General features: G+C 42.1%; 1 protein-coding gene across 17 annotated transcripts in view; it reads left to right on the top strand.

Moving 5' to 3' along the window:
* The window catches only part of EMSY (EMSY transcriptional repressor, BRCA2 interacting), a 52,688-nt gene extending 38,606 nt beyond the window's left edge, over window positions 1-14,082 (top strand). For 12 of the 17 annotated variants that reach the window (XM_074816472.1, XM_074816470.1, XM_074816464.1 and 9 more), the window contains 5 exons: window positions 140-7,705; window positions 9,573-9,689; window positions 11,207-11,356; window positions 12,259-12,286; window positions 12,475-14,082. In XM_074816472.1, the coding sequence (XP_074672573.1) occupies window positions 140-334 (195 nt within the window). In that variant the 3' untranslated portion in view covers window positions 335-7,705; window positions 9,573-9,689; window positions 11,207-11,356; window positions 12,259-12,286; window positions 12,475-14,082. The remainder of the gene's footprint in view (window positions 1-139; window positions 7,706-9,572; window positions 9,690-11,206; window positions 11,357-12,258; window positions 12,287-12,474) is intronic. The other 5 variants (XM_074816454.1, XM_074816468.1, XM_074816457.1 and 2 more) reach the window with 5 other exon arrangements.
* The last annotated feature ends 5,004 nt before the right edge of the window (window positions 14,083-19,086 follow it).

Below are 19,086 nucleotides of genomic sequence, written 5' to 3'. Positions count from 1 at the left end.
AACATGCAGCGGGCCTCAGCTTGGGAAAATTGCTCTTGGAAACCAAAATACCCCTTTTCCACGAGTACCTGCGCTTGCGCAGACGCCTTTACCTATGAGAACTGTGCCCGTTAAAACTGAAATCTTTTCTTTCTTTCAGACTATCCCTCACTATTCCATCCCTTGTCACTCCAGCTCCAATGTGGTAGTGGAACCCAGCGGGCTCCTGGAGCTCAACAACTTCACCAGTCAGCGCCTCGACGATGAGGAGACAGCAATGGAGCAAGATGTGGACAGTAGCACTGAGGACGGCACTGAGCCCAGCCCCTCTCGAAGTTCTACTGAACAATCCTAAGGAATTGGGACACTGGAGTGCACTTTAAAATATCTTGGGATTTTGAGTATCCAAGATGCCCTTGTATTGTGATGTCTTAGAGCACTTTGCCTATTAGAGTTGTTCATTGGACCCTTGAAGCATCAGTGTGTTTTAACAAGACGGTATTGCAAAAGCTGCATCTTAAAAATTGTTTCAAAAAAAGAAAAAAAAGGTGTAGTTACCAAGATTTAGTAAACCTGTGACAGTGGAATGTACTCCTGTTAAAAAACAAATCTGCAGCGAATTCTACAGCTCGTGCTATTGAGGCCCTTGCCCAGATACTGAAGCAGCTTTCAGTGAAAAGGGATCGTTATTTTGCTGTGTCTTTTTGTTAGCTGTTGAGCAAAACACCATCAAAACCAGAGAATGTTTAATAAATATTTGTATTTTTAAATAGCATGTGAGAGAAAAAGTGTCTCTGACAGTGCTGGAAAAGCCCCAGGAATTTTGGAATTGGTTAGCTTTCTTGCACTTGTGCTCACTTAGAGTTAAGATTTTTTCATAAGCCTAAAAACATAGTTTATTTTTTTTAAATTCTTGTTGGTGAATGTTTGGAAATAAGCAAAATCGCTAAGTGGTAGCAAAGGGGATTTGCTAGTGGATTTTTGTTTTCATGCTTTACAAGAAGTAGGGTAACGGTGTATGAGGCATTTCTTCGTGCCATAAGCACATGAAATGCTCATCTACTCTAGTTAATCTTTGCTTATTTATTTAAATATAAATTTTAAAGTGAGCCCTAGCTGTTTAAAAAGTTCCTGTGAAACAGGCAGGTGTGTTCATTCTGATACAAATAGTGGGGGGGCTGTATTTTGCTATAAATCAGTTTTTCAAAATTGGGGATAAGTGGTTCAGCATCTTTCTAAGTTGAACCTCAGAATTTAGAAGTGAGCTAAGGCTTTTAAAAATCTGTATTTTACTCTTACATGCTGTTTTTAAAGTGACCATTTTGGGAGTTTAAAAGCTTAAATTGGTATACAGTGGTAGGTTTCAGAAATTAGCCTTATGACTTGGCTTGTTGAAGCAATACATTGGATTTTTGTGATGGTTACAAGCCACAGAGAGGTTTGGGTTCACATGGGATAAGAGAACCAGTTTTAATACATTCTGCTAATGAAGACAATACTTTTTTTTTTTTCCCAAATGTATATAAAAACACGTTTTTAACTGTTTTGTATAGATTTCATTATAAATAACTAAGCATTTTAAGACTTTGACATATCATTTAATTGTATATACATCTATCAGCCTAACTGCCCACTTTTTGGTGCTGAAGTACTACTGTAAGTAGATTTCATCCAAAGTCTAATACAGCTTTTTGCGTCAGTCTTTTTTTTAAGCTGTGATTTTACTGTTGATACTGTAGTTAAGATAAAACTCCAACTAGAGTAACTCAAACTAAAAATACACAACCTAAAACTTTTCTTACTTGTCCTGAGTAACCCACCTGTGTAAGAACGTGCAGTAACCCGTAGATGGTGCTGTTGTTTTTTCATCTACCCTCAGTTATTTTATAAACTAAGTCCCTATGACTTTCATACACTTTTTTTTCCTTCTGTTTTCTTTTCCATCAGCATTAGTTTCAAAATAATGTACTTTATTACGGTGGAGAAGTGTCCTGATAAATTCAGTGTACAAATATGGGACTAGTGGGTTAGGAAGCTAATTACTTTCGTGTTACATTTATGTTGGAATAGGTATTGGTTTTGTTTCTGCTGTACTTAGTGCTCAGGATTGAAGAGAATAATACATATGAAATGAAACATACCATATTTCTTTCTCTAGTAAAAAAAATAACCCTACCAATATGCCATTCTAGGTGGGTCAGGTTTTGCTAGTTGTTTGGGAGCTTTTTACTTGTGTTTTAGTGAAATAACAGTGACCAACAAGAGTGACCAAGCCATGATCTAAGTCCTGAAAGTTCCACATTGCTGCAGAATGACAAGAAGTGATTTAATACAGATTTTACTGCCAGTGGGATTGGACAGTTGGTTGTGCTTCACAGATGCCAGCATAAGGCATAGTCTGTAGTTTTCCATATGCAGTTATGAAAAGCCCAGAGCAGATGACACACAGTTCTTCTGGTTTGTATCAGATTTTCATTGTCACCTGGGGTCTTGCAGTGTTTTGAGTGTCCCTGGCATATCTAGGACTGAAAGGCCATGAGAATATAGAGCAAGATTTCTCTTAAGTGTTTTTGCCCAAGAACTTTGCCTTAAATTATGGTGTCAGGTTTAGGTGAAAGTGTATGCTCTCTCCAGCCAAAAAGGGATACTAAGAAATGGCGTAAGGTGAATTCAATGCTCCTAATGCATTAAGTGTGTTGTTGAGTTCTGGTCCAATTTATTCTGATGTTTTATGTTTCATCTTCGTGATGAATTTACGGCAAAGGTATGAGCAACTACAGTGAACTATTTGATGGTTCCTTGAAGTCAGCAAATCTCTTTTTAAAAACATGAAAGCTTTTAGTGTTGCTATGAGAGGTAATTGTTTTCAGATTGGCAAACTGAAGCACATGGTGGGGGTATCTAGGGGTCATGTCAGAAATTTAGAATAATCATTATTTTTGAGTAATCACTCATTTTTGAAACTCCTGTCTTGATGCTTTCCCACATTGAGCTAAATTTTTTTCAGATTTTCTTACTTAATTTGTCTGTTCCAGGACTTCACCATATAAATACCTTTAATAATAAGTAATATACAAGATGAACTAAAAGTTAGGGTCAAGATGTTATTTTTTTTTTCCTAGTTACTTGATTTTTGAGAACAACTGTAAGAAGATATGCTTGGAGCATTTGGCCTTCTCCCCCTTTTCATGAACTCCAGGCAGCACTGTCTGTTCATTGTCCTGCCCTGCAGATGGGCAGATTTTTCATACCTGCCCCTGGGATACTTACTTCATCCTACTGCAGCCATGTATCCAGTCCTCACAGCCTTATAAATATCACTGAGCTGCTAAAAATAAAACATCAGTATCTAAGATAACGTTTACATATCCCTTCTCCCTAACAAGCTGCATCTTCCCTCCTGAAATGAATTTGATGTCCCTCTTTGGAATAGAAGAAGGGTGAGCTATGGTGGTGATGGTGATCTTTGGTACTAGAAATTAGCTTGTAACATGGCAGGAAGCTGTGGATGAATTGGCAAGTGAAACAGCATTAAAGACTTGTTTTGAATTCCACATTTTAACAAATGTGCTCTGGCACTGCAGTAGTACATACGTGAATTTTCGAAAAAGGATGGTAAAGTGAAATGAAGTTAGAGGAAGTACTGAAGCATTGGAGAAGTTATGTACACTTTAAAGATGTGTAATGACAGATGTTTTCTGGAGAGATTTAACCATTGGTGTAGAAGTATTTTCAGTCTCGGTCTTTCTCCCATTGACAAAATGAACTTTTGAAATTTCAGGACAAAATAGAAAAAAGTTACTTGCAGTTGTGCTGTCTTACATGTCGAGGACCCTTTGAACAGAATGCATGACTAAATAGATGGGAATTAAGAACCCTAACACCCAAGACCTTTAAAAAAAATCAAAAGTCAGGGAACTCCCTGAAAGGAGGTTGCAGAGAGCTGGGGATGAGTCTCTTTAACCAAGTAATAAGCGATAGGACAAGAGGGAATGGCCTCAAGTTGCACCAAGGAATGGGTTGTTGGGCGTTGGAATGGGCTGCCCAGGGAGGTGGTGGAGTCCCCATCCCTGGAGGGGTTGAAGAGTAGGGTTGACATAGCGCTGAGGGATATGGTGTAGTTGGGAACTGTCTATGTTAGGTTAATGGTTGGACTGGATGATCTTCAAGTCTTTTCCAACCTAGATGATTCTGTGATTCTGTGAAACTTAAAGACTATGGTTTTGTCTCTAGTGTATAAATAGTTCTTGAAGTCTAAGAGGTTCACAGATGAAGGTGGTTATGCATCCCCAAAGGTGCCCTGCAAAAGCAGATGGTTTCACCTTGGCAATATTCAATCTGATCATAATTTAAGATAGGAACTGGAAAAATCAGACTATTTAGAGATTTGCTGTTATTGGAAGAATAGTGTATTTAGTGCCTGTGTGTCTATGCTGGGCTCAGGACTTGCTCCTCTCCCTAGGTTTGATGTAAACCATGAAGAATGCGAACAGCCTGTGCAAAGTTTCCTTCGGTGCTGTGGGACTTAAGAGGTTTTTCCCCTACCCTGTCCTGAAAATCTGTGAATTGAGCTTCTTCTAATAGAAATGCAACACATATCTTACGATAAATTTAGAGCTTAACGTAGCTTATCGAAGAGAAAGTTAGGGAAGAAGTACCTTAAGATGTATTTGTGGGTTCCTATGCAAGAAGAAATCGTCATTAGGGGCATTTCAGTCTGGTATAGAGGCATAGAAATGGAAACTTGGAAAAATCAATACCAAGATTGAGGATAATTAATCAGAGTTACCAGGGAGTGTTGTGTTTTCTGTCATTTGGAGTCTTTTTTTTTTTTTTTTCTCCAACGAGCACAGAGGCTGCAGGTTGAAATCCAGTGACCTCATATCTCATATAGTGGCAATTAAACTAGACAGTTGCATCAGTATAGCAAGGCTTTAAACTATGCAAAAAAAAAAAAAAATAGTACTTGGTTGTACCTTGAGGCAGCTAGAGCTGTGACTGGCAAGTGGAGGTGATTGGTGATCTTGGGTGGGTTGTGGTGGTGGGTTTTCTCTTTCACTGCACTTGGGTAAAAAGTTGAAGTGTTGTAAATAAGATAATGAGTACCTGGGAACTTGTTCATCACTTCTAGAGAAAAGGGTCTTTGAATTATTTGAGTCAGGAAAGATAAGAAGTTTTTAAGTATTGAAGAGTAACACCATGGCCTTTAATAATTTCTGGAGTCCAGGGCTGTTAGAATTGTCCAATAAATACTGCTCCAGATCAGGGCCTACTCAAAACTTACATGATTTTGGTTTTGCCCAGTACTTGGCTGCTTTTGAAAAACAGAATTTTTTGTGATATCTTGGATGCTTTTCTCAGCTTTCCATCTCTCAGTAAGTTTTTAGGAGTTTCACAATTTTCTGGGATCCCATTTTCTGTACCTGCCTTTATTGTCATAAAGAAAAGATACTCGTATCACCTAACTGGGGGTGGGTAATTAGGACCATGGGCTCTTTGGGTTATGCTTGAACCCTTCAGAGTGTGGTAGGCATGTCAGCCAGCCTCTCATGGACCTCGTATGGGATTTAGACTCCATAGAATGGTTTGGGTTGGAAGGGATCTTTTAAAGAGCATGTAATCATGCACCTTGAATGCCCAGACTACCCAACATGAATCCTCTGTGATGGAGCTTTTGCTAAAACTTTGAAAATTCTTAGTGTGAGAGCCTAATTCGTTACTTCTTAGAAGAAGCACTGTTCAGGAATTGCTGTCTTTGTGGTAACAAATCCAGGTTTTCGCAGCTATCAGCCAGAACTGTCACGGAGTCTCGTAGGACTCCAGTACTTTGGCACTTTCTTCACGTCAGTCTCTACCAGAGGCCAACTAAAGACTCGAAGTCTCTTGCACAGGCTTTTATTGCTGTTAAGGATGCTGCTTTTTAAAAATATGTACATATGGATTGTATAACAGGCTGGTTGTCTCTAGAGATGGCAGTGAGTCCGTCACTGCTGTCCTGTAGCCGTCACCATGGCTGTTGGCTGTCTCCGTAAGCATAAACCCTTTGAGCTGGATGTTTGGTCTGGCCAGAATTTTCCTGCAGACTAGTTAATCCTTACTTGCCAAATTACTCTTTGATAGTGCGGCCTTTTTTAAAAGCAAAGCAAGCCAATATGAAGGGTATCTTTTGCTCGGTCTCTGTTTCAGGTCTCTGTTTTCCTAATTCTCTTTGTTCCTAGGAAGCTGCTTTCCCTGTAAGTTTAGTTCAGACCTGTAACCTGCCCTGCTATCTCCCATTCTTCTTGCAAGAAGATCAAGCTGTGTATAATTTCCATAATTTCCTTGGAGAGAATGAGAATGCTCGCACCCCTTCCTTGCAAGAAACTTCTCGGTGCCTGAGACCTGAATACACCAAAGGTCTGGGAACGGTTCTCAGTGCACTCACGTGGTCGGTGAGGTTGGCAGGAACCTCTGGAGATCGTTTGGTCCAACCCCGCTGCTCAGAGCTGGGTCAGTGGGTGAAGGCTGATCAGGACCATGTCCAGTTGGGCTTGTGGAAATCTCCCATGATGGAAACTCAACAACCTGTTCCAGTGTTTGACCACACGCTCATTCATTTTTTTTTTTTTCTAATATTTAAATGGAATTTCCTGGTTTTGAGTTTATGCCCATTATCTCATGTCCTTTCCTTGGTTACCACTGAAAAAAATCTGGCTCCGTCTTCTTTACACCCCCATCAGTGGAGGAGATCCCTGTTCAGCCTTATGCCCAGAAACCTGAATGGTTGCAAAGCCAGTGATATAAAATACATGGAGGAAATCACTTCTAAGTTTTCAATAAGCTGGCCCAAGGCATAACACTTGTCTTGGGATATTCAGCTTCTGATGTGAGTCCTCGCTGGTGGGAGGATTTCAGCTGCAAGCAGTGCAAAATCCGCTGCTTGTGGGGCTCTGGGAAATAAATGCAGTTATAACCATTGTCAAGGCAGCTTGGAGGGATGATAGCCATGGGCTTTTGGGAGTGTGAAAATAACACCAGGATATAGTTTGAAATTGTATCCAGAGAGGCTGGAATAAGATTTCCCTGTCGTGTATCACGTGGAGAAGATGCTGCCTCCTCCAAAGTCAGGATCAGGCACTTCCTATGAGGTGTCTACATGTCCCAAAGACTGGAAAAAAAACAGGATTTTGTTCAAGGTTATGGATTTATCCAGAAATTAATTTCTCCCAGGTTTATCGTGTGGTTTTCTTTTTTTTATTTTTTTGTATCTTTTTTGTTTGTTTCTTTCCTGTCAAGATTTTTTTTCTTTGTTTGAACTAAATGTCACAGTGAGATGTCATAGCAAGCCTGGGCTATTTATAGTGGAAAGCAGCAGCATCTTGACTTTCAAAGTCTCTAGCACAGAATTAAAAGCGCAACTTTTCTGGTCAGGAAATGGCAAAGGTTTGTTTTGAAATAAGCAGTAAAAGCAGAGCCTGTAGTATAAACAGTTATTTTGGGGTACTGTGAGGGAGGGGGGAGTGCTGTTTTGGACACTGGGACTGTGTAAAGCATTACTGATCCTGAGCCAAAGTGAGATTTATTTTTTTTTCTGTTGTGATTGCTTTTTTCCTTGTCCTGACAGGTGGTTGAAGATGATGCTTTTCCCTCTGTAGTTACACCTTTGAGACCTTCTCTTCTTTCATCAGTTTTTAGCCCTTCTCCTGTTAGCATCTGCTGAGAAGGGTGGTCGCAGGAAGAAAAAAATGCAAGTTATTTCCCTCTATTGTCACAGTGAAGACTGGATGTGTCTTACTGCTACAGCTGGGAATGCGGCTGGTTCACGTTCACTTGATCATGTTGCTTTTAGATCAAAATGTAGAAGTTATTCAACAGCTATTTGAGCAATAAGAAATTATTTCAATAGTCCACGATAATAGGAATTATTGTCCTACATTGCCATGTCTCTTCTGATGCTTAACAAATTCTGCAAGCAGTCTGCACTCAGGAATTAAAGGGCATCCTTAAGGGGCATCCAGCCTAACAAGGACTGAGCTTGAAGGGACTTTGGAGTGTGCGTGGTGCCTGCAAGAGTAGGATCCCACTGTGGTTGAAATTAAAATCCCATGTCAAGGGTCAAGAAAAAGAAGTGCTGCTTCAATAGCTCTTAAAAAAGCATTTGCTCTCTGCATACATCGGTTTCACAGGTTCTCAAAGCATGTGGGGGGACATCCCCTTCTCATCCCATCTGGTCATTTTACTTAATATGAGAATGTAGAAATGACATAAGAAAAATCACCTTTAAAGCAGACTGTCTAGCTGGAAATTTATCTTCAGTTTTATTTTGTGTTTTTTTTTTTTTTCCCCCAAACCAACTTTTGTTATTTTATTGGAAAATAGAGCCTATTCTTTATTTAGAGGCACTATGGTGCTGCTTTTTGTAATAAGTTAAAATAGGAACATGTGAACTCATTATGAAAAAAAGAAAAGAATTGACCTAAATTGTGGCTAAAATCCTTTTGGGAGTGAAAAGGTTTCAGTTCAATTGTTTTTTGTATGTGGTGTGTTTTCTGTTTTTTCCTTGGTTTGTTTTGGACATGAAATAGAAATACTATATTGGTTTGAGAAGAGGTTAAAAACAGCATGAGAACAAACCACAAGAAGTAGGAAGTAGCACAAGTTTAGTGAGAACAAAGTTTCGTAGCTGCAGTGTTCCCAGAAATAGGGATATTTGTTTTCCTCTCTGGACTTTTCCTCGTACATTTTCCCTGCAGCCACGTTTGGACTGCGGTGACGCAGAGAACTAACAAAGCACTGTAGTGAGCTCCCACTTTCTAGTATTTCTTAATATTGAAAAAGTGTGTGGAGAAGGATTTGGGTGCTCAGAAATGTTTTTTTTCAACTGCATCAATCTACGGTTGGAAGCAATAGCTGTTAGTGAGCGCTGTGCAGCCTCCTCTTCTTGCATGAAAATATATAATGGAGATCCATGAGCGACTGCAACACAGTTTTAGCTCTGATATATGGCTTTTGCTCAAACTTACCATGCAAATATGCAACATGCAAGCCCAGAAGGACTAATTTGAGAAATGGAGGGCTGCCTTCTCTGTAAAGAAGTGATTTTGGACAGGATGGAGCCTGGCTAGCTTTGCCTTGAGGTCACACAAACTCATTTGGTTGCTGATACTGCTTCAGTGCCTCCCTCTGAATTTGTCCTGAGGGATGGATGAGTTCTCCTGAGATAGATGGGATTGAGGAGACCAAAATAATAATAAAGATTTGCCAAAGCATCTTAAGACAAAGAACCCAGGAAGATGCTGCAAACCAGAGCTGGCTGAGTAAAGAGGGCACAGGATAGGGCTTTATTACAAATAATTGTTATGAAGTTAGACTGATATTAGTGGATGGACTCAGCATTTTCCTGGTCTGATCAGCCACTGTGAATGTACCATGGAGCTCAGAGTTACCGTTGGGTTAAGGTTAGCACAGTTGCTTTATGGAAGATTATTGTGGCCATGTTTGGAAATAAAATAGGAACCTCATGCTGAAATAAGCTGGAGTTGGGGGAATGGGGGTTGCAAACTTTGAACTTGAGGGTAAATGTAACTTGGACTATTTCAATTCTCTCAATCAAGGTGCAGGAAGACACAAGGACAACTCGGGCCCTGGAGCTTTAGTCCCGTTGCAAGAGTTGAGCAGGAGAAGTGATCTGGGAAATTACTTGCCTTGGACATGTGTGGTATCTACAGATGGTGAGTGGGATGTGGGAAATGATGGCATGCAGATGCCAGCAGGACAACTGGAGGGGAGCTACCAAAATCCCCTACTCAGAACTGCAGCTCCTGTTACGGTGACACACGATTAGTCCTGGTTTGCACCCAGATGGTTGATTTTGTGGTGGCACACTTGTTTGCAAAGCTTACAAAAGCTCTCAAAGGAAAACAAAACTGTCAAGCTCCTGACTGAGGTGGACTAAGCACCCCATTACCTCATTCCTCCTCACCTTCCACCCCTAGAAAATAAACTTTAAATTCCCCAACTTCGTTCTTAAAGCTACTGAAAATCACTTTTCCTGTTCAACAACTTTCTTATGAAAGTGAGGTTTGTTTTCATCATAAATCACACCCTTGTTCTTGGTTCTGACAGAAGGGATGTCCTTTGTGTGGTTGCCAAAGGACTTCATGGTTTTCCTTTCCCTTCTCTGTCCTTTTCTTGCCGGACTTTTGGTCATGCTACAGTAATCTCTACAACATAGAGATTAGCAGGATGTCTGTAATGTAATGAATGGAGGTTTTCAGGTCAAATTAAGTGAAGTTCCCCTTGGAAATCACCAAGAAATTGCTCAGTTGGTTAGGACAGCTGTGGAAAAACATGAGGCCGCTTTCTCGCCATAGGTCTAGAAGATCTAAATTCCCATACCTTGGAGAGCACCACACAGAAGAGAGGCCTACTGTGGGACAGGACATTTGGGAAGAGTGTGTGTGGCATGTGGACAGCATGGCACAAAGAGGTGTTGATGTTGTGTTGCACGTGTGTGTTGTCTTGATAGAGATGCATGAGCTACCCCACAGGTAGATAAAGCTCATGGGGCCATTGAGAAGAAGGAAGGAGGGAAGGAAGGGAGGGGACCTCTTTTGTAGCCTAGGACAGGTGAGCTCAGCAGGTGAATTGACACATGAGCTTGCAAATGTCAGGTTGTCGGTCATGCCATCGAGAAGTGTGGTGACATCAACCATGCGATCACTACCACTGTCCCATGGGATGTGCGAAGAGTCCTGGATGTGATGAAATTTTACCATACAATAGCGAAGATAGAAATGATACCAGCTCCCAAGGACCTGTGGAGTCTCCTGTGAGGAATCTTACGTGCCTTCATCCTTCACCTTGTTTATTGTCTGTGTGCTCTTTGGTGATGTTCTCTTCAAATGAATGAGGTTGCACTGCAAAAACATTCACCCTTTCCCAGACACCCCATTTGCCACAGCATCCTGTGGCAATGTCCCTTAAAGTAATGACAGCTCCTTCATTGGTTTTTGAGATCATTCATGAATCCTAGAAGATAACAGGCAGTGGGAATGCCAGGATGCCCCTGGAGAGCCTGGGTTTTGTTCCTGTGAAAAATGGTGATTGTTTCTCCTACAGACTTAAGATTTCTTCGTTCTGTTTCTAAATCTCTGTTTCGATGATTTATCAAAATGCAAATGCTTGTGATTTGAGCCCTTCATTTATTATATTCCACCCATCCTGTTCATCATACTCTTCGTTGTAGAGAGCGTGTCCCTTGTTGCCACCAAACCACTCCAAGAAGCCCAGTGAAATGGAGCAGCCTCGCTCCTGCAATCCACACTCTCTGGGGTGACTTGTCCAGCAGACTTGTCTTCTGCTTCCTGTGACCAGATGTGTTGCAAACTGCAGTGTAGTAAGTAGTAACTTATGTTAACATAACACTTACTATTGCTGCTGTTGGAGTCTTGCCAAAAATATTGTTAGGTTTATTTGTCAGATTTTAATACCAAAACATAAATAATCCAACCCAAGAGAGCTTAGTGTAGATACCTTCTGGTCGGCTTGGCAGGGACCCAGCCTAGCTGTGTGTTGACACAACACACTCCATGCTGAGCATAGTGTCTTGGCTACAGCCTTGTTCCTCCAAGTTTGTGGCAGTGATGTTCCCACTTTGCTGTCATGGTGTGTGTGAATTCATCCTGTTCTTCCATAAACCATCCGTTTTTGAAAAGCTTCCTCTTAACGTTAGTGCCTTGTGCTGATCCTGATGGATCCATCTGCTGATCTGATCCAGAGAGGAGTCACCACAAAAGAAACTCTGTGACTTGTGAAATAAACTCTGGGACTTGCTCCTGTTTCCTTTCCCCTACAGTCTTGTATTAGCACGTAATTTTAGTTTTCCATTACTGTTTAGGTGGAAGCAGTCTCTTCTGAACTACATAAGATACTGCTGGTTTGTGGTAGTCAAAAAGCAAGGAGTCCCTGAGATTTCTAATGCACTAAGGACAATGAGGAGCTCAGGGCCGTGTGTAGTGTGAATGGGTTAAACCAAGAAACTAAAGGCCACTGTTACTTTGCATTTCCATGGGTTTCTGTACCACAACTTCAACTTCTGTTTGCTTTTAGGTTCAGCTACTGAGAATTTATTGTTTCATTAAAAAAAAAAAAAAAAATTGTTTTGACAAAATAATAGAACTTTATTATAATGGGAGTGGAGAAAGACTGCTGTTTGGGAAAGACTGACTCGTTTAATTGGATGCTTCATTTCTGAAACATGAGCCCATAATGTTGTATGTTTGTGTTTTTCTTTTATAGATACTGAAGGACTGAGCTGGCAGAAAATGTACATGAGTTTTGAATTAAACATATGATTTTCCACCCCCCACCCCCCGCCCTCAAAAACATGTACTTATTGACGTAAAAGACAAATCAAAGGGTCAGGTGTCTTTATCGGATGCCACCTGTGTGAAGCTCTCTAGGAATGAAGCCAGGCTTCTGCAGCCATGCTGCAAGCTTGCTCTTGTTTTGCAGGAACATAAACAATCCTATGCAGATGTTTCACAGCGAACCCAAGCCGGAACAGCACAAACTGCATCCCGCTGTAAACACAGTTTCCTGTGAAGAACAATAATACTTAATCACTTTTTTATGTTGCTCTTAGAGCTTGGTGGCAGACTGGTCTCCTTCATGATCACTTGACAAAGGAAATAGCTCAAAAAATCAAATTACTACCAGAAAACCCAAAAATTCTTTAATCTGGTCACACCATGTACCATGACATTATAAATGTGAATTCTTTGCTTCTTTCCCACACTCAGCTGGAAGAGAGAAATGATGCTTTTTACTGATCTGCATTTAGTTTCTTATTCTGTTGTTAATGCCTTGACACTTGAAGTGATGTCCAAGATTGAACAAAAAAAGGTTCTGGTGAAAGCCCAGTTTAATTCTTTATATGTTTTTTTGCAACTCTTATAAAATGTTACCCTTTAAGTGATATGCATAGGAATCAAAAACTTATTCTTTTCAGAAGCATCTTGAAGAGACTGTTCTCCAAAGTCCACAGTTGAAGAAACTGCAATGGGATTAAGTTCACTGGTTAAAATATTTGTGGAAAATCCTCAGTTATTTGTCCTGATGAGAAGGAGGAAGGATGGTAGTTTCCTGTAATGGAATTAAGTGCTTATGTTAACCACTGAAAGTAGCGTATATAAGAGGAATGAGGATTGGAGGGAATGCAGTTAGGGAAATCATAATTTCTTGTCTGTATACGGCAAGTTAACTTTGCTTAGTATAGCAGCTCTCCTGGTGAACATCACAGAGTTTTTCAAGAGATGGAACTGAGCAAAGATAATATGTCCTGGTATTTAGTCCACTGCACTTTGTTATATTCTAATGGTCTCTAAGGAGAGGTGGTGGTGAAGACTCCTGGGCAGGGCAAAACCATGGGAGGTCCTGTAGGGAACCCAATGCAAAACTTGCTGTGAGTCATGAGGATGCCATGGTTAGTGTCCTGGTGATCATTACATTTCCATGGTTGCCATCCAGCTTACTTTTCAGAGGGTGATGTAAAATGTTGGTGGGAGAGGAAAATTAAAAACTCCTGTTTATGAAGAAGTGCGGATGAGCAGCCATGGTGGAGAAGGACTAATTATGACTCTTGCATAGATGATGCGTCTGCTTTTTCAGGTGAACTTTCATAATAGAGCCTCTAAGCATGGAAGCCTTTCGCTGAAGCAAGAAAGACCGTACTGGATCTGAGTGGCTAGGAGATCATCCAGAAATGGTCAGCTTTGTATCAGTACTAAGCAGCCAGTCTAAAAACCACAAGGGAGTGCTTCTGTGTTGGGGAAAATGTGTTATGCTCACCAAGCTGTTCAGATAATGCAAAGCACAGCTGAGAAACCTGTGGCTTCCAGGTCAGGAAGGATGCAGAAGTTTTTTTTCATGAAGCCTCTGGAAAAAACCCATGGATGGCCGTAGTGGACCAATGTCTTGCCTCTCATCAGGACCCATCCCACTACCCTGTTTCATGAGCTGACCCAACAGTGCTGTGTGCTGCGAGCTTCTCCCCAGCATGTGGACATATATAATAATGTTATAAAACGTTTCCACTGGCAAAAATACAAGGTGATTTGTGTGTGTGTGTGTGAGAAATTTCTCTCTCTCCTCTATTAGTGTTTTGCATATCTTCAGGCCTTTCTTCTCAAATACCAGCAGATTGCTGACCAGCTTCCCTTCTTTGGGGAAAGCATGTCTTTGTGGTGAAGATGCTGATCTAAGGCTCACATCATCTGGGTTAGATGGTCTCTATGACCCCAGGCAAATAAATCACTTGCTCTGCTCTTTGCCTTGGCTCTCCAAGCATTTGGCCATCTCCCTGCTCCACAGGGTAGCGTAAGGATAAAATCCATTTGTGATTCTGAGTTGCTTAGATACTGTGTGGATTTAGGGCTAAATAAAAAATAAATAAATAGAAAAATGTGTCTTCTACAGTCTTCCCTTTGGTCTCCAGCCCTCCTCATGTAATTAACCAACTGCTGTGTCTTTCCTCAGGCCAGTTTGCTATCCCAAGCTGCTGCTCATCTACTGTCCTTGCTCAGCAGCTCCCCACAGGGCCCTGCAACTTCTCTCCCTAATTGGCAGCTTTTAATTGGCAAATCATTGCCCTCTTCCAGCATGATTCCTCCCTTCCCCGCAAGGTCCCCGGGTGATGCCTGAACAATAAAACGTGACTGACGTCCTCTTCCAGGGCTTTCCCCACACCGTCTGCTCCTCAGAGGAAGCTTATGACATTGATAATGAGCAGTGCTCATTTTTAGCCTTATTTTTCCATTAAGTTACGTATATATACATATAGATAATCTTTATATATAAAAATATAATCTCTATTGCCTAATTCCAGGCCAGAATTATGAGTTAGACTGAAGAATCCTCAGAAGTCATAGCTACAACTATACGAATATTACCATGGAGTGAAGTATAAGGTTTGTAGTTCTGAGATAAAGTGTTCTGCAAGCAAGAGGATTTGTCTGGGTTCAAACGGGGGTGTACATCAATCAGCATGTGCTGATAGTAGTAGAGCTACACTAGTTGAAACCTGCTCAAGAGCCTCAATTCCAATTAATTATATGCTGAGATTTATTTTTCAAATGAGAAGGAGATTATTGCGCACATGCATACACTATAGGAGAATATGGGCTTTTCAGGGCTGTTAGCTAGAAGCCAGGTTTGCAGCACTTCTGGCAACTGTTATATATTTATATATATATATATCTAAATGCATATATATATCTTGAGCAGTGTACATCAGCTAATGATTGGTTAAGCGTACTGCTTTCTGAAAGGACATGAAAGCAATTCCTTGCTTCTCCCCTGGCACCACGGTCGTTTGCATGGCTCAGCAACTGATGATGCCAAGGTCCTCTGGGGAACATTTGCAGCAATTGGGCTTTATTAGCTGCTGATAACATTAATTTTCCTTCCTCCTGGCCCCAGCATCAAGGCTACGCTTGCAAAGGCAGTGGGTCAGCCAGACTCCTTCCCTTTGGTGGAATACAGGGATGCTAGGAACGGGCACGCATTGTAACTTAAATTTACAGTGAAAAGCAATCTAGGTGCTGACTCTGCAAGATACAGCAGCTGCTGCCGTATGTTCTGCTAAACCATTTGCTGAGGGTGGCTGGGCAAATGCTGAGTATGTTTGCAGTGATGTAGTTTTTAGAGCTGGAGGATGCTTCAGTGGGGGTCTAATATTATAAGCTGCCTTTCCCTCTATTCCCAAATGATCCTCCCACTATGCAGAAGGTGAGGAGGTTCCACTTGAGTGACTATAACAGAACTGAAGGTCAGCCTGGATTCTTAGTTTTCAAAAGCCACTTTTATCTTTTCTATCTCATTCCCTACAGCCCTGATTTATGGCAGTACACATGCTCCCAGCAGCCTGGGCTACAACTCTCCCAAAAAGCCAAACAGGGTCAGAACATCGTCCTGAGCATGCTGCTGTGGTTTTCAAGACCTGAACTGTTAGCACAGCAATTGCTCTTAGTGCAAAGCAATGTGAGATGCTTATTCACAAATCTGAGCACATGCTGCAGAGTAAATTCCTCCTGGATAGAAGCAATGAAACAAAACCCAGCTGTTTGCTCAAATCTAGCTGCAAATAATAATTTCTTTATAGTACAAAGCAAAATCTCACTTCAAAATTACTCTCTTCATGTGACTGGGTTCTTTTTTTACGGCTTTAAATGGTTAACTTCACTTCTTAGCTGGTCCTCCTCATCCTTTTGTAGCTGATCATAAATACACTGCAATGAATTCCGTTTATTAGATAACATTTGCAGAGTAGCATAGATGTGAACAGTATTTTATAGATTACAGATAAGACATACTCCCTGTCTAGGAGACTTTGAAATCTAAAGTAGTCAAGTTAAACACATGGCAGAACATGAGAAAATATCTGTGGTTACCAGTGATTAGAAAAGAGGAGTGCTGCTTGGAGAACTGAATTTTAAGCAGCGCTTTGAAGAAAAGAGGACGTTTGACAGATGAGCACAGGGAAGGGGCAAAGGCACAAGGCCAAGAATGTGAAGAGACAAAAAAAGAAATTAGATTAGAAGATAGAGATAAGCCAGTGCACTGAGAAATAATGGTCTAGACCTTGGTTCTGGCAGGAAAAACTGAAGTTATGAAGGTTGGGGGCAGTGCAGGTAGAAAAGGAGAGGTCTTAGGACAGCTGTGTTTATAACTTCAAGTGTGTGATTGCATACTGTGTGAGGTCTTGGTCTCCAGGAGGGAAGTGTTGACTTGGGAATGAAAGAAGAGAGCAAGTGATGTGGTGCAGCAAAGACAGGAAAGAAGGAAAAAGAGTCAAAGGTCTGAGAGTCAACAGAAGGTGGAGAGGTGGGATCTGGAAGGAAAATGTGTTTATTTCTGGAAAAAAGTGTGCTTGAACTGCAGGGCCTGGTGGAGAAGGTCCCCATGGGTAGTGTCAGGATAGAGGAGGAAGAGAGGTTGGAGCCCAGTGCCGAGGTTCAGCGTCATGGCTGTATGGCAGGAGCAGCACCGATGAAATACGTCAGGAGAGAAGGTGGATAGAAGGAAACACAGAGGACCAAAATCAGGATCCAGTCCAACACCAATACACAGAATAAGACTAGAGATAGAGGAGCTCTTGCAGAAGGGACTGTAGGAAAATGTTCAGGGACACCAACTCCACCTCTGTTCTGTTGCAGACATTGTTCCTTCTGTCTTCTCACAACCACCGTGGAAAAACCAACTGCTTCTGCCTGGATGTGGCTATCATTGCTTATCTATTAGACTTCCAAAAACACAAGGCTGTGCTTTTCCACTCTGTGCCTTATCCTTGTTAAAATTCCCCTATAAACACCTGCAGATAGACCTACATCATCAATGCATGCAGAAACCTTGATGTCTTTTGCTGGGCATGACTGTTGCTCTCAGTGCTTCCTTGTGCTCCCCTGTCTGTGTCTGTCTGCCCCTTTATACTTTGACTGTGAGTCAAGCAGGTCCTTCAGGGTGCTGCAGTGATAAAGGAAAGTCATATCCTGGTCTAGATTTTCCTCCCTGATAGCTGATCCAGGGTGGGTTGTCACCCTTCTGGCAGCACTGGTGGAGCTCTCTCCCTTGGGTAAAATTATATGTGTCAAAAAGCACATTCCATCTTTATGTTTGTATTGGGTTTACGTGGCAAGGTTTTGGTAGTGGGGGAGCTACAGGGGTGGCTTTTGTGAGAAGCTGACAGAAGCTTCCCCCGTGTCCGATAGAGCCAACGCCAGCCAGCTCCAAGACAGACCCACCGCTGGCCAAGGCCAAGGCCATCAGCAACAGTGGTAGAGCCTCTGGGATAATGTATTTAAGAAGGGCACAAAAAAAACCTGCTGTGCAACAGCAGCTGGAGAGAGGAGTGAGAATATGTGAGAGAACTCTGCAGACACCCAGATCAGTGAAGAAGGAGGGGCAGGAGGTGCTCCAGGAGCCAGAGCAGAGGTTCCCCTGCAGCCCGTGGTGCAGCCCATGGTGAGGCAGCTGTGCCCTGCACCCAGGGAGGTTCATGGGGGAGCGGAGACCCACCTGCAGCCTGTGGGGGACCCCACGCTGGAGCAGGTGGGTGCCTGAAGGAGGCTGTGACCCTGTGGGAAGCTCACGCTGGAGCAGGCTCCTGGCAGGAGCTGTGGCCCCGTGGAGAGAGGAGCCCACGCTGGAGCAGGTTTGCTGGCAGGACTTGTGACCCTGTGGAGGACCCACACTGGAACAGCCTGTTCCTGAAGGGCTGCACCTCGTGGGAGGGATCCACGCTGGAGCAGTTCATGAAGAGCTGCAGCCTGTGGGAAGGACTCACATTGGAGGTGTTCATGGAGGACTGTCTGCTGTGGGAGGAGCCCCACGCTGGAGCAGGGGAAGAGTGTGAGGAATCCTCCCCCTGAGGAGGAAGGAGCAGCAGAGACTACAGGTGATGAACTGACCATAACCCCCATTTCTCGTCCCCCTGTGCTACTCGGGGGGAAGAGGTAGAGAAATCAGGAGTAAAGTAAAGCCCAGGAAGAAGGGAGGGGTGGGGAGGTGGTTTTAAGATTTGGATTTATTTCTCATTATCCTACTCTAATTTGATTGGTAATAAATTAAATTCATCTTCCCCAAGTCCAGTCTGTTTGGCTTGTGACAATAATTGGTGAGTGATCTCCCTGTCCTTATCTCAACCCACAAACTTTTATTCTCTCTCCCCTGTCCAGCTAAGGAGGAGGAGTGATAGAGCATCTTGGTGGGCACCTGGTGTCCAGCCAGGGTCAACCCACCACGACATTGCTTAATTTACTCAAGAACCTGAGAAAAAATTAGCATCTCAATATGGATTCAGGAATTGGTTTGGGGCACCTACCCAGACACAGGATCTGGGAAAACCCCTGGTTTAGCAATATAAATGCAGATACAATGAGCTGTCTCTATCAGCACAAAAGTAACAGAGAAGAGCTATCAGTAATCAACGGGGGAGTAGCTGGGTGGGTTAAAGATAAAAATAAAGAAACCCATGGAAAAAAATTGAGGAAGACATTTTTTTTCTGTCTGTGCTTGGTGTAACAATTCCCAGAAAAAGAATGAGGGTAGAAAAATAACACCCTTCCACAA

The sequence above is a fragment of the Strix aluco genome, chromosome 2, assembly GCF_031877795.1.
Source record: "Strix aluco isolate bStrAlu1 chromosome 2, bStrAlu1.hap1, whole genome shotgun sequence".
Classification (NCBI taxonomy): domain Eukaryota; kingdom Metazoa; phylum Chordata; class Aves; order Strigiformes; family Strigidae; genus Strix; species Strix aluco.
The sequence above is the reverse complement of the archived record's forward strand: the minus strand, read 5'-3'. Positions and strand labels throughout refer to the sequence as shown.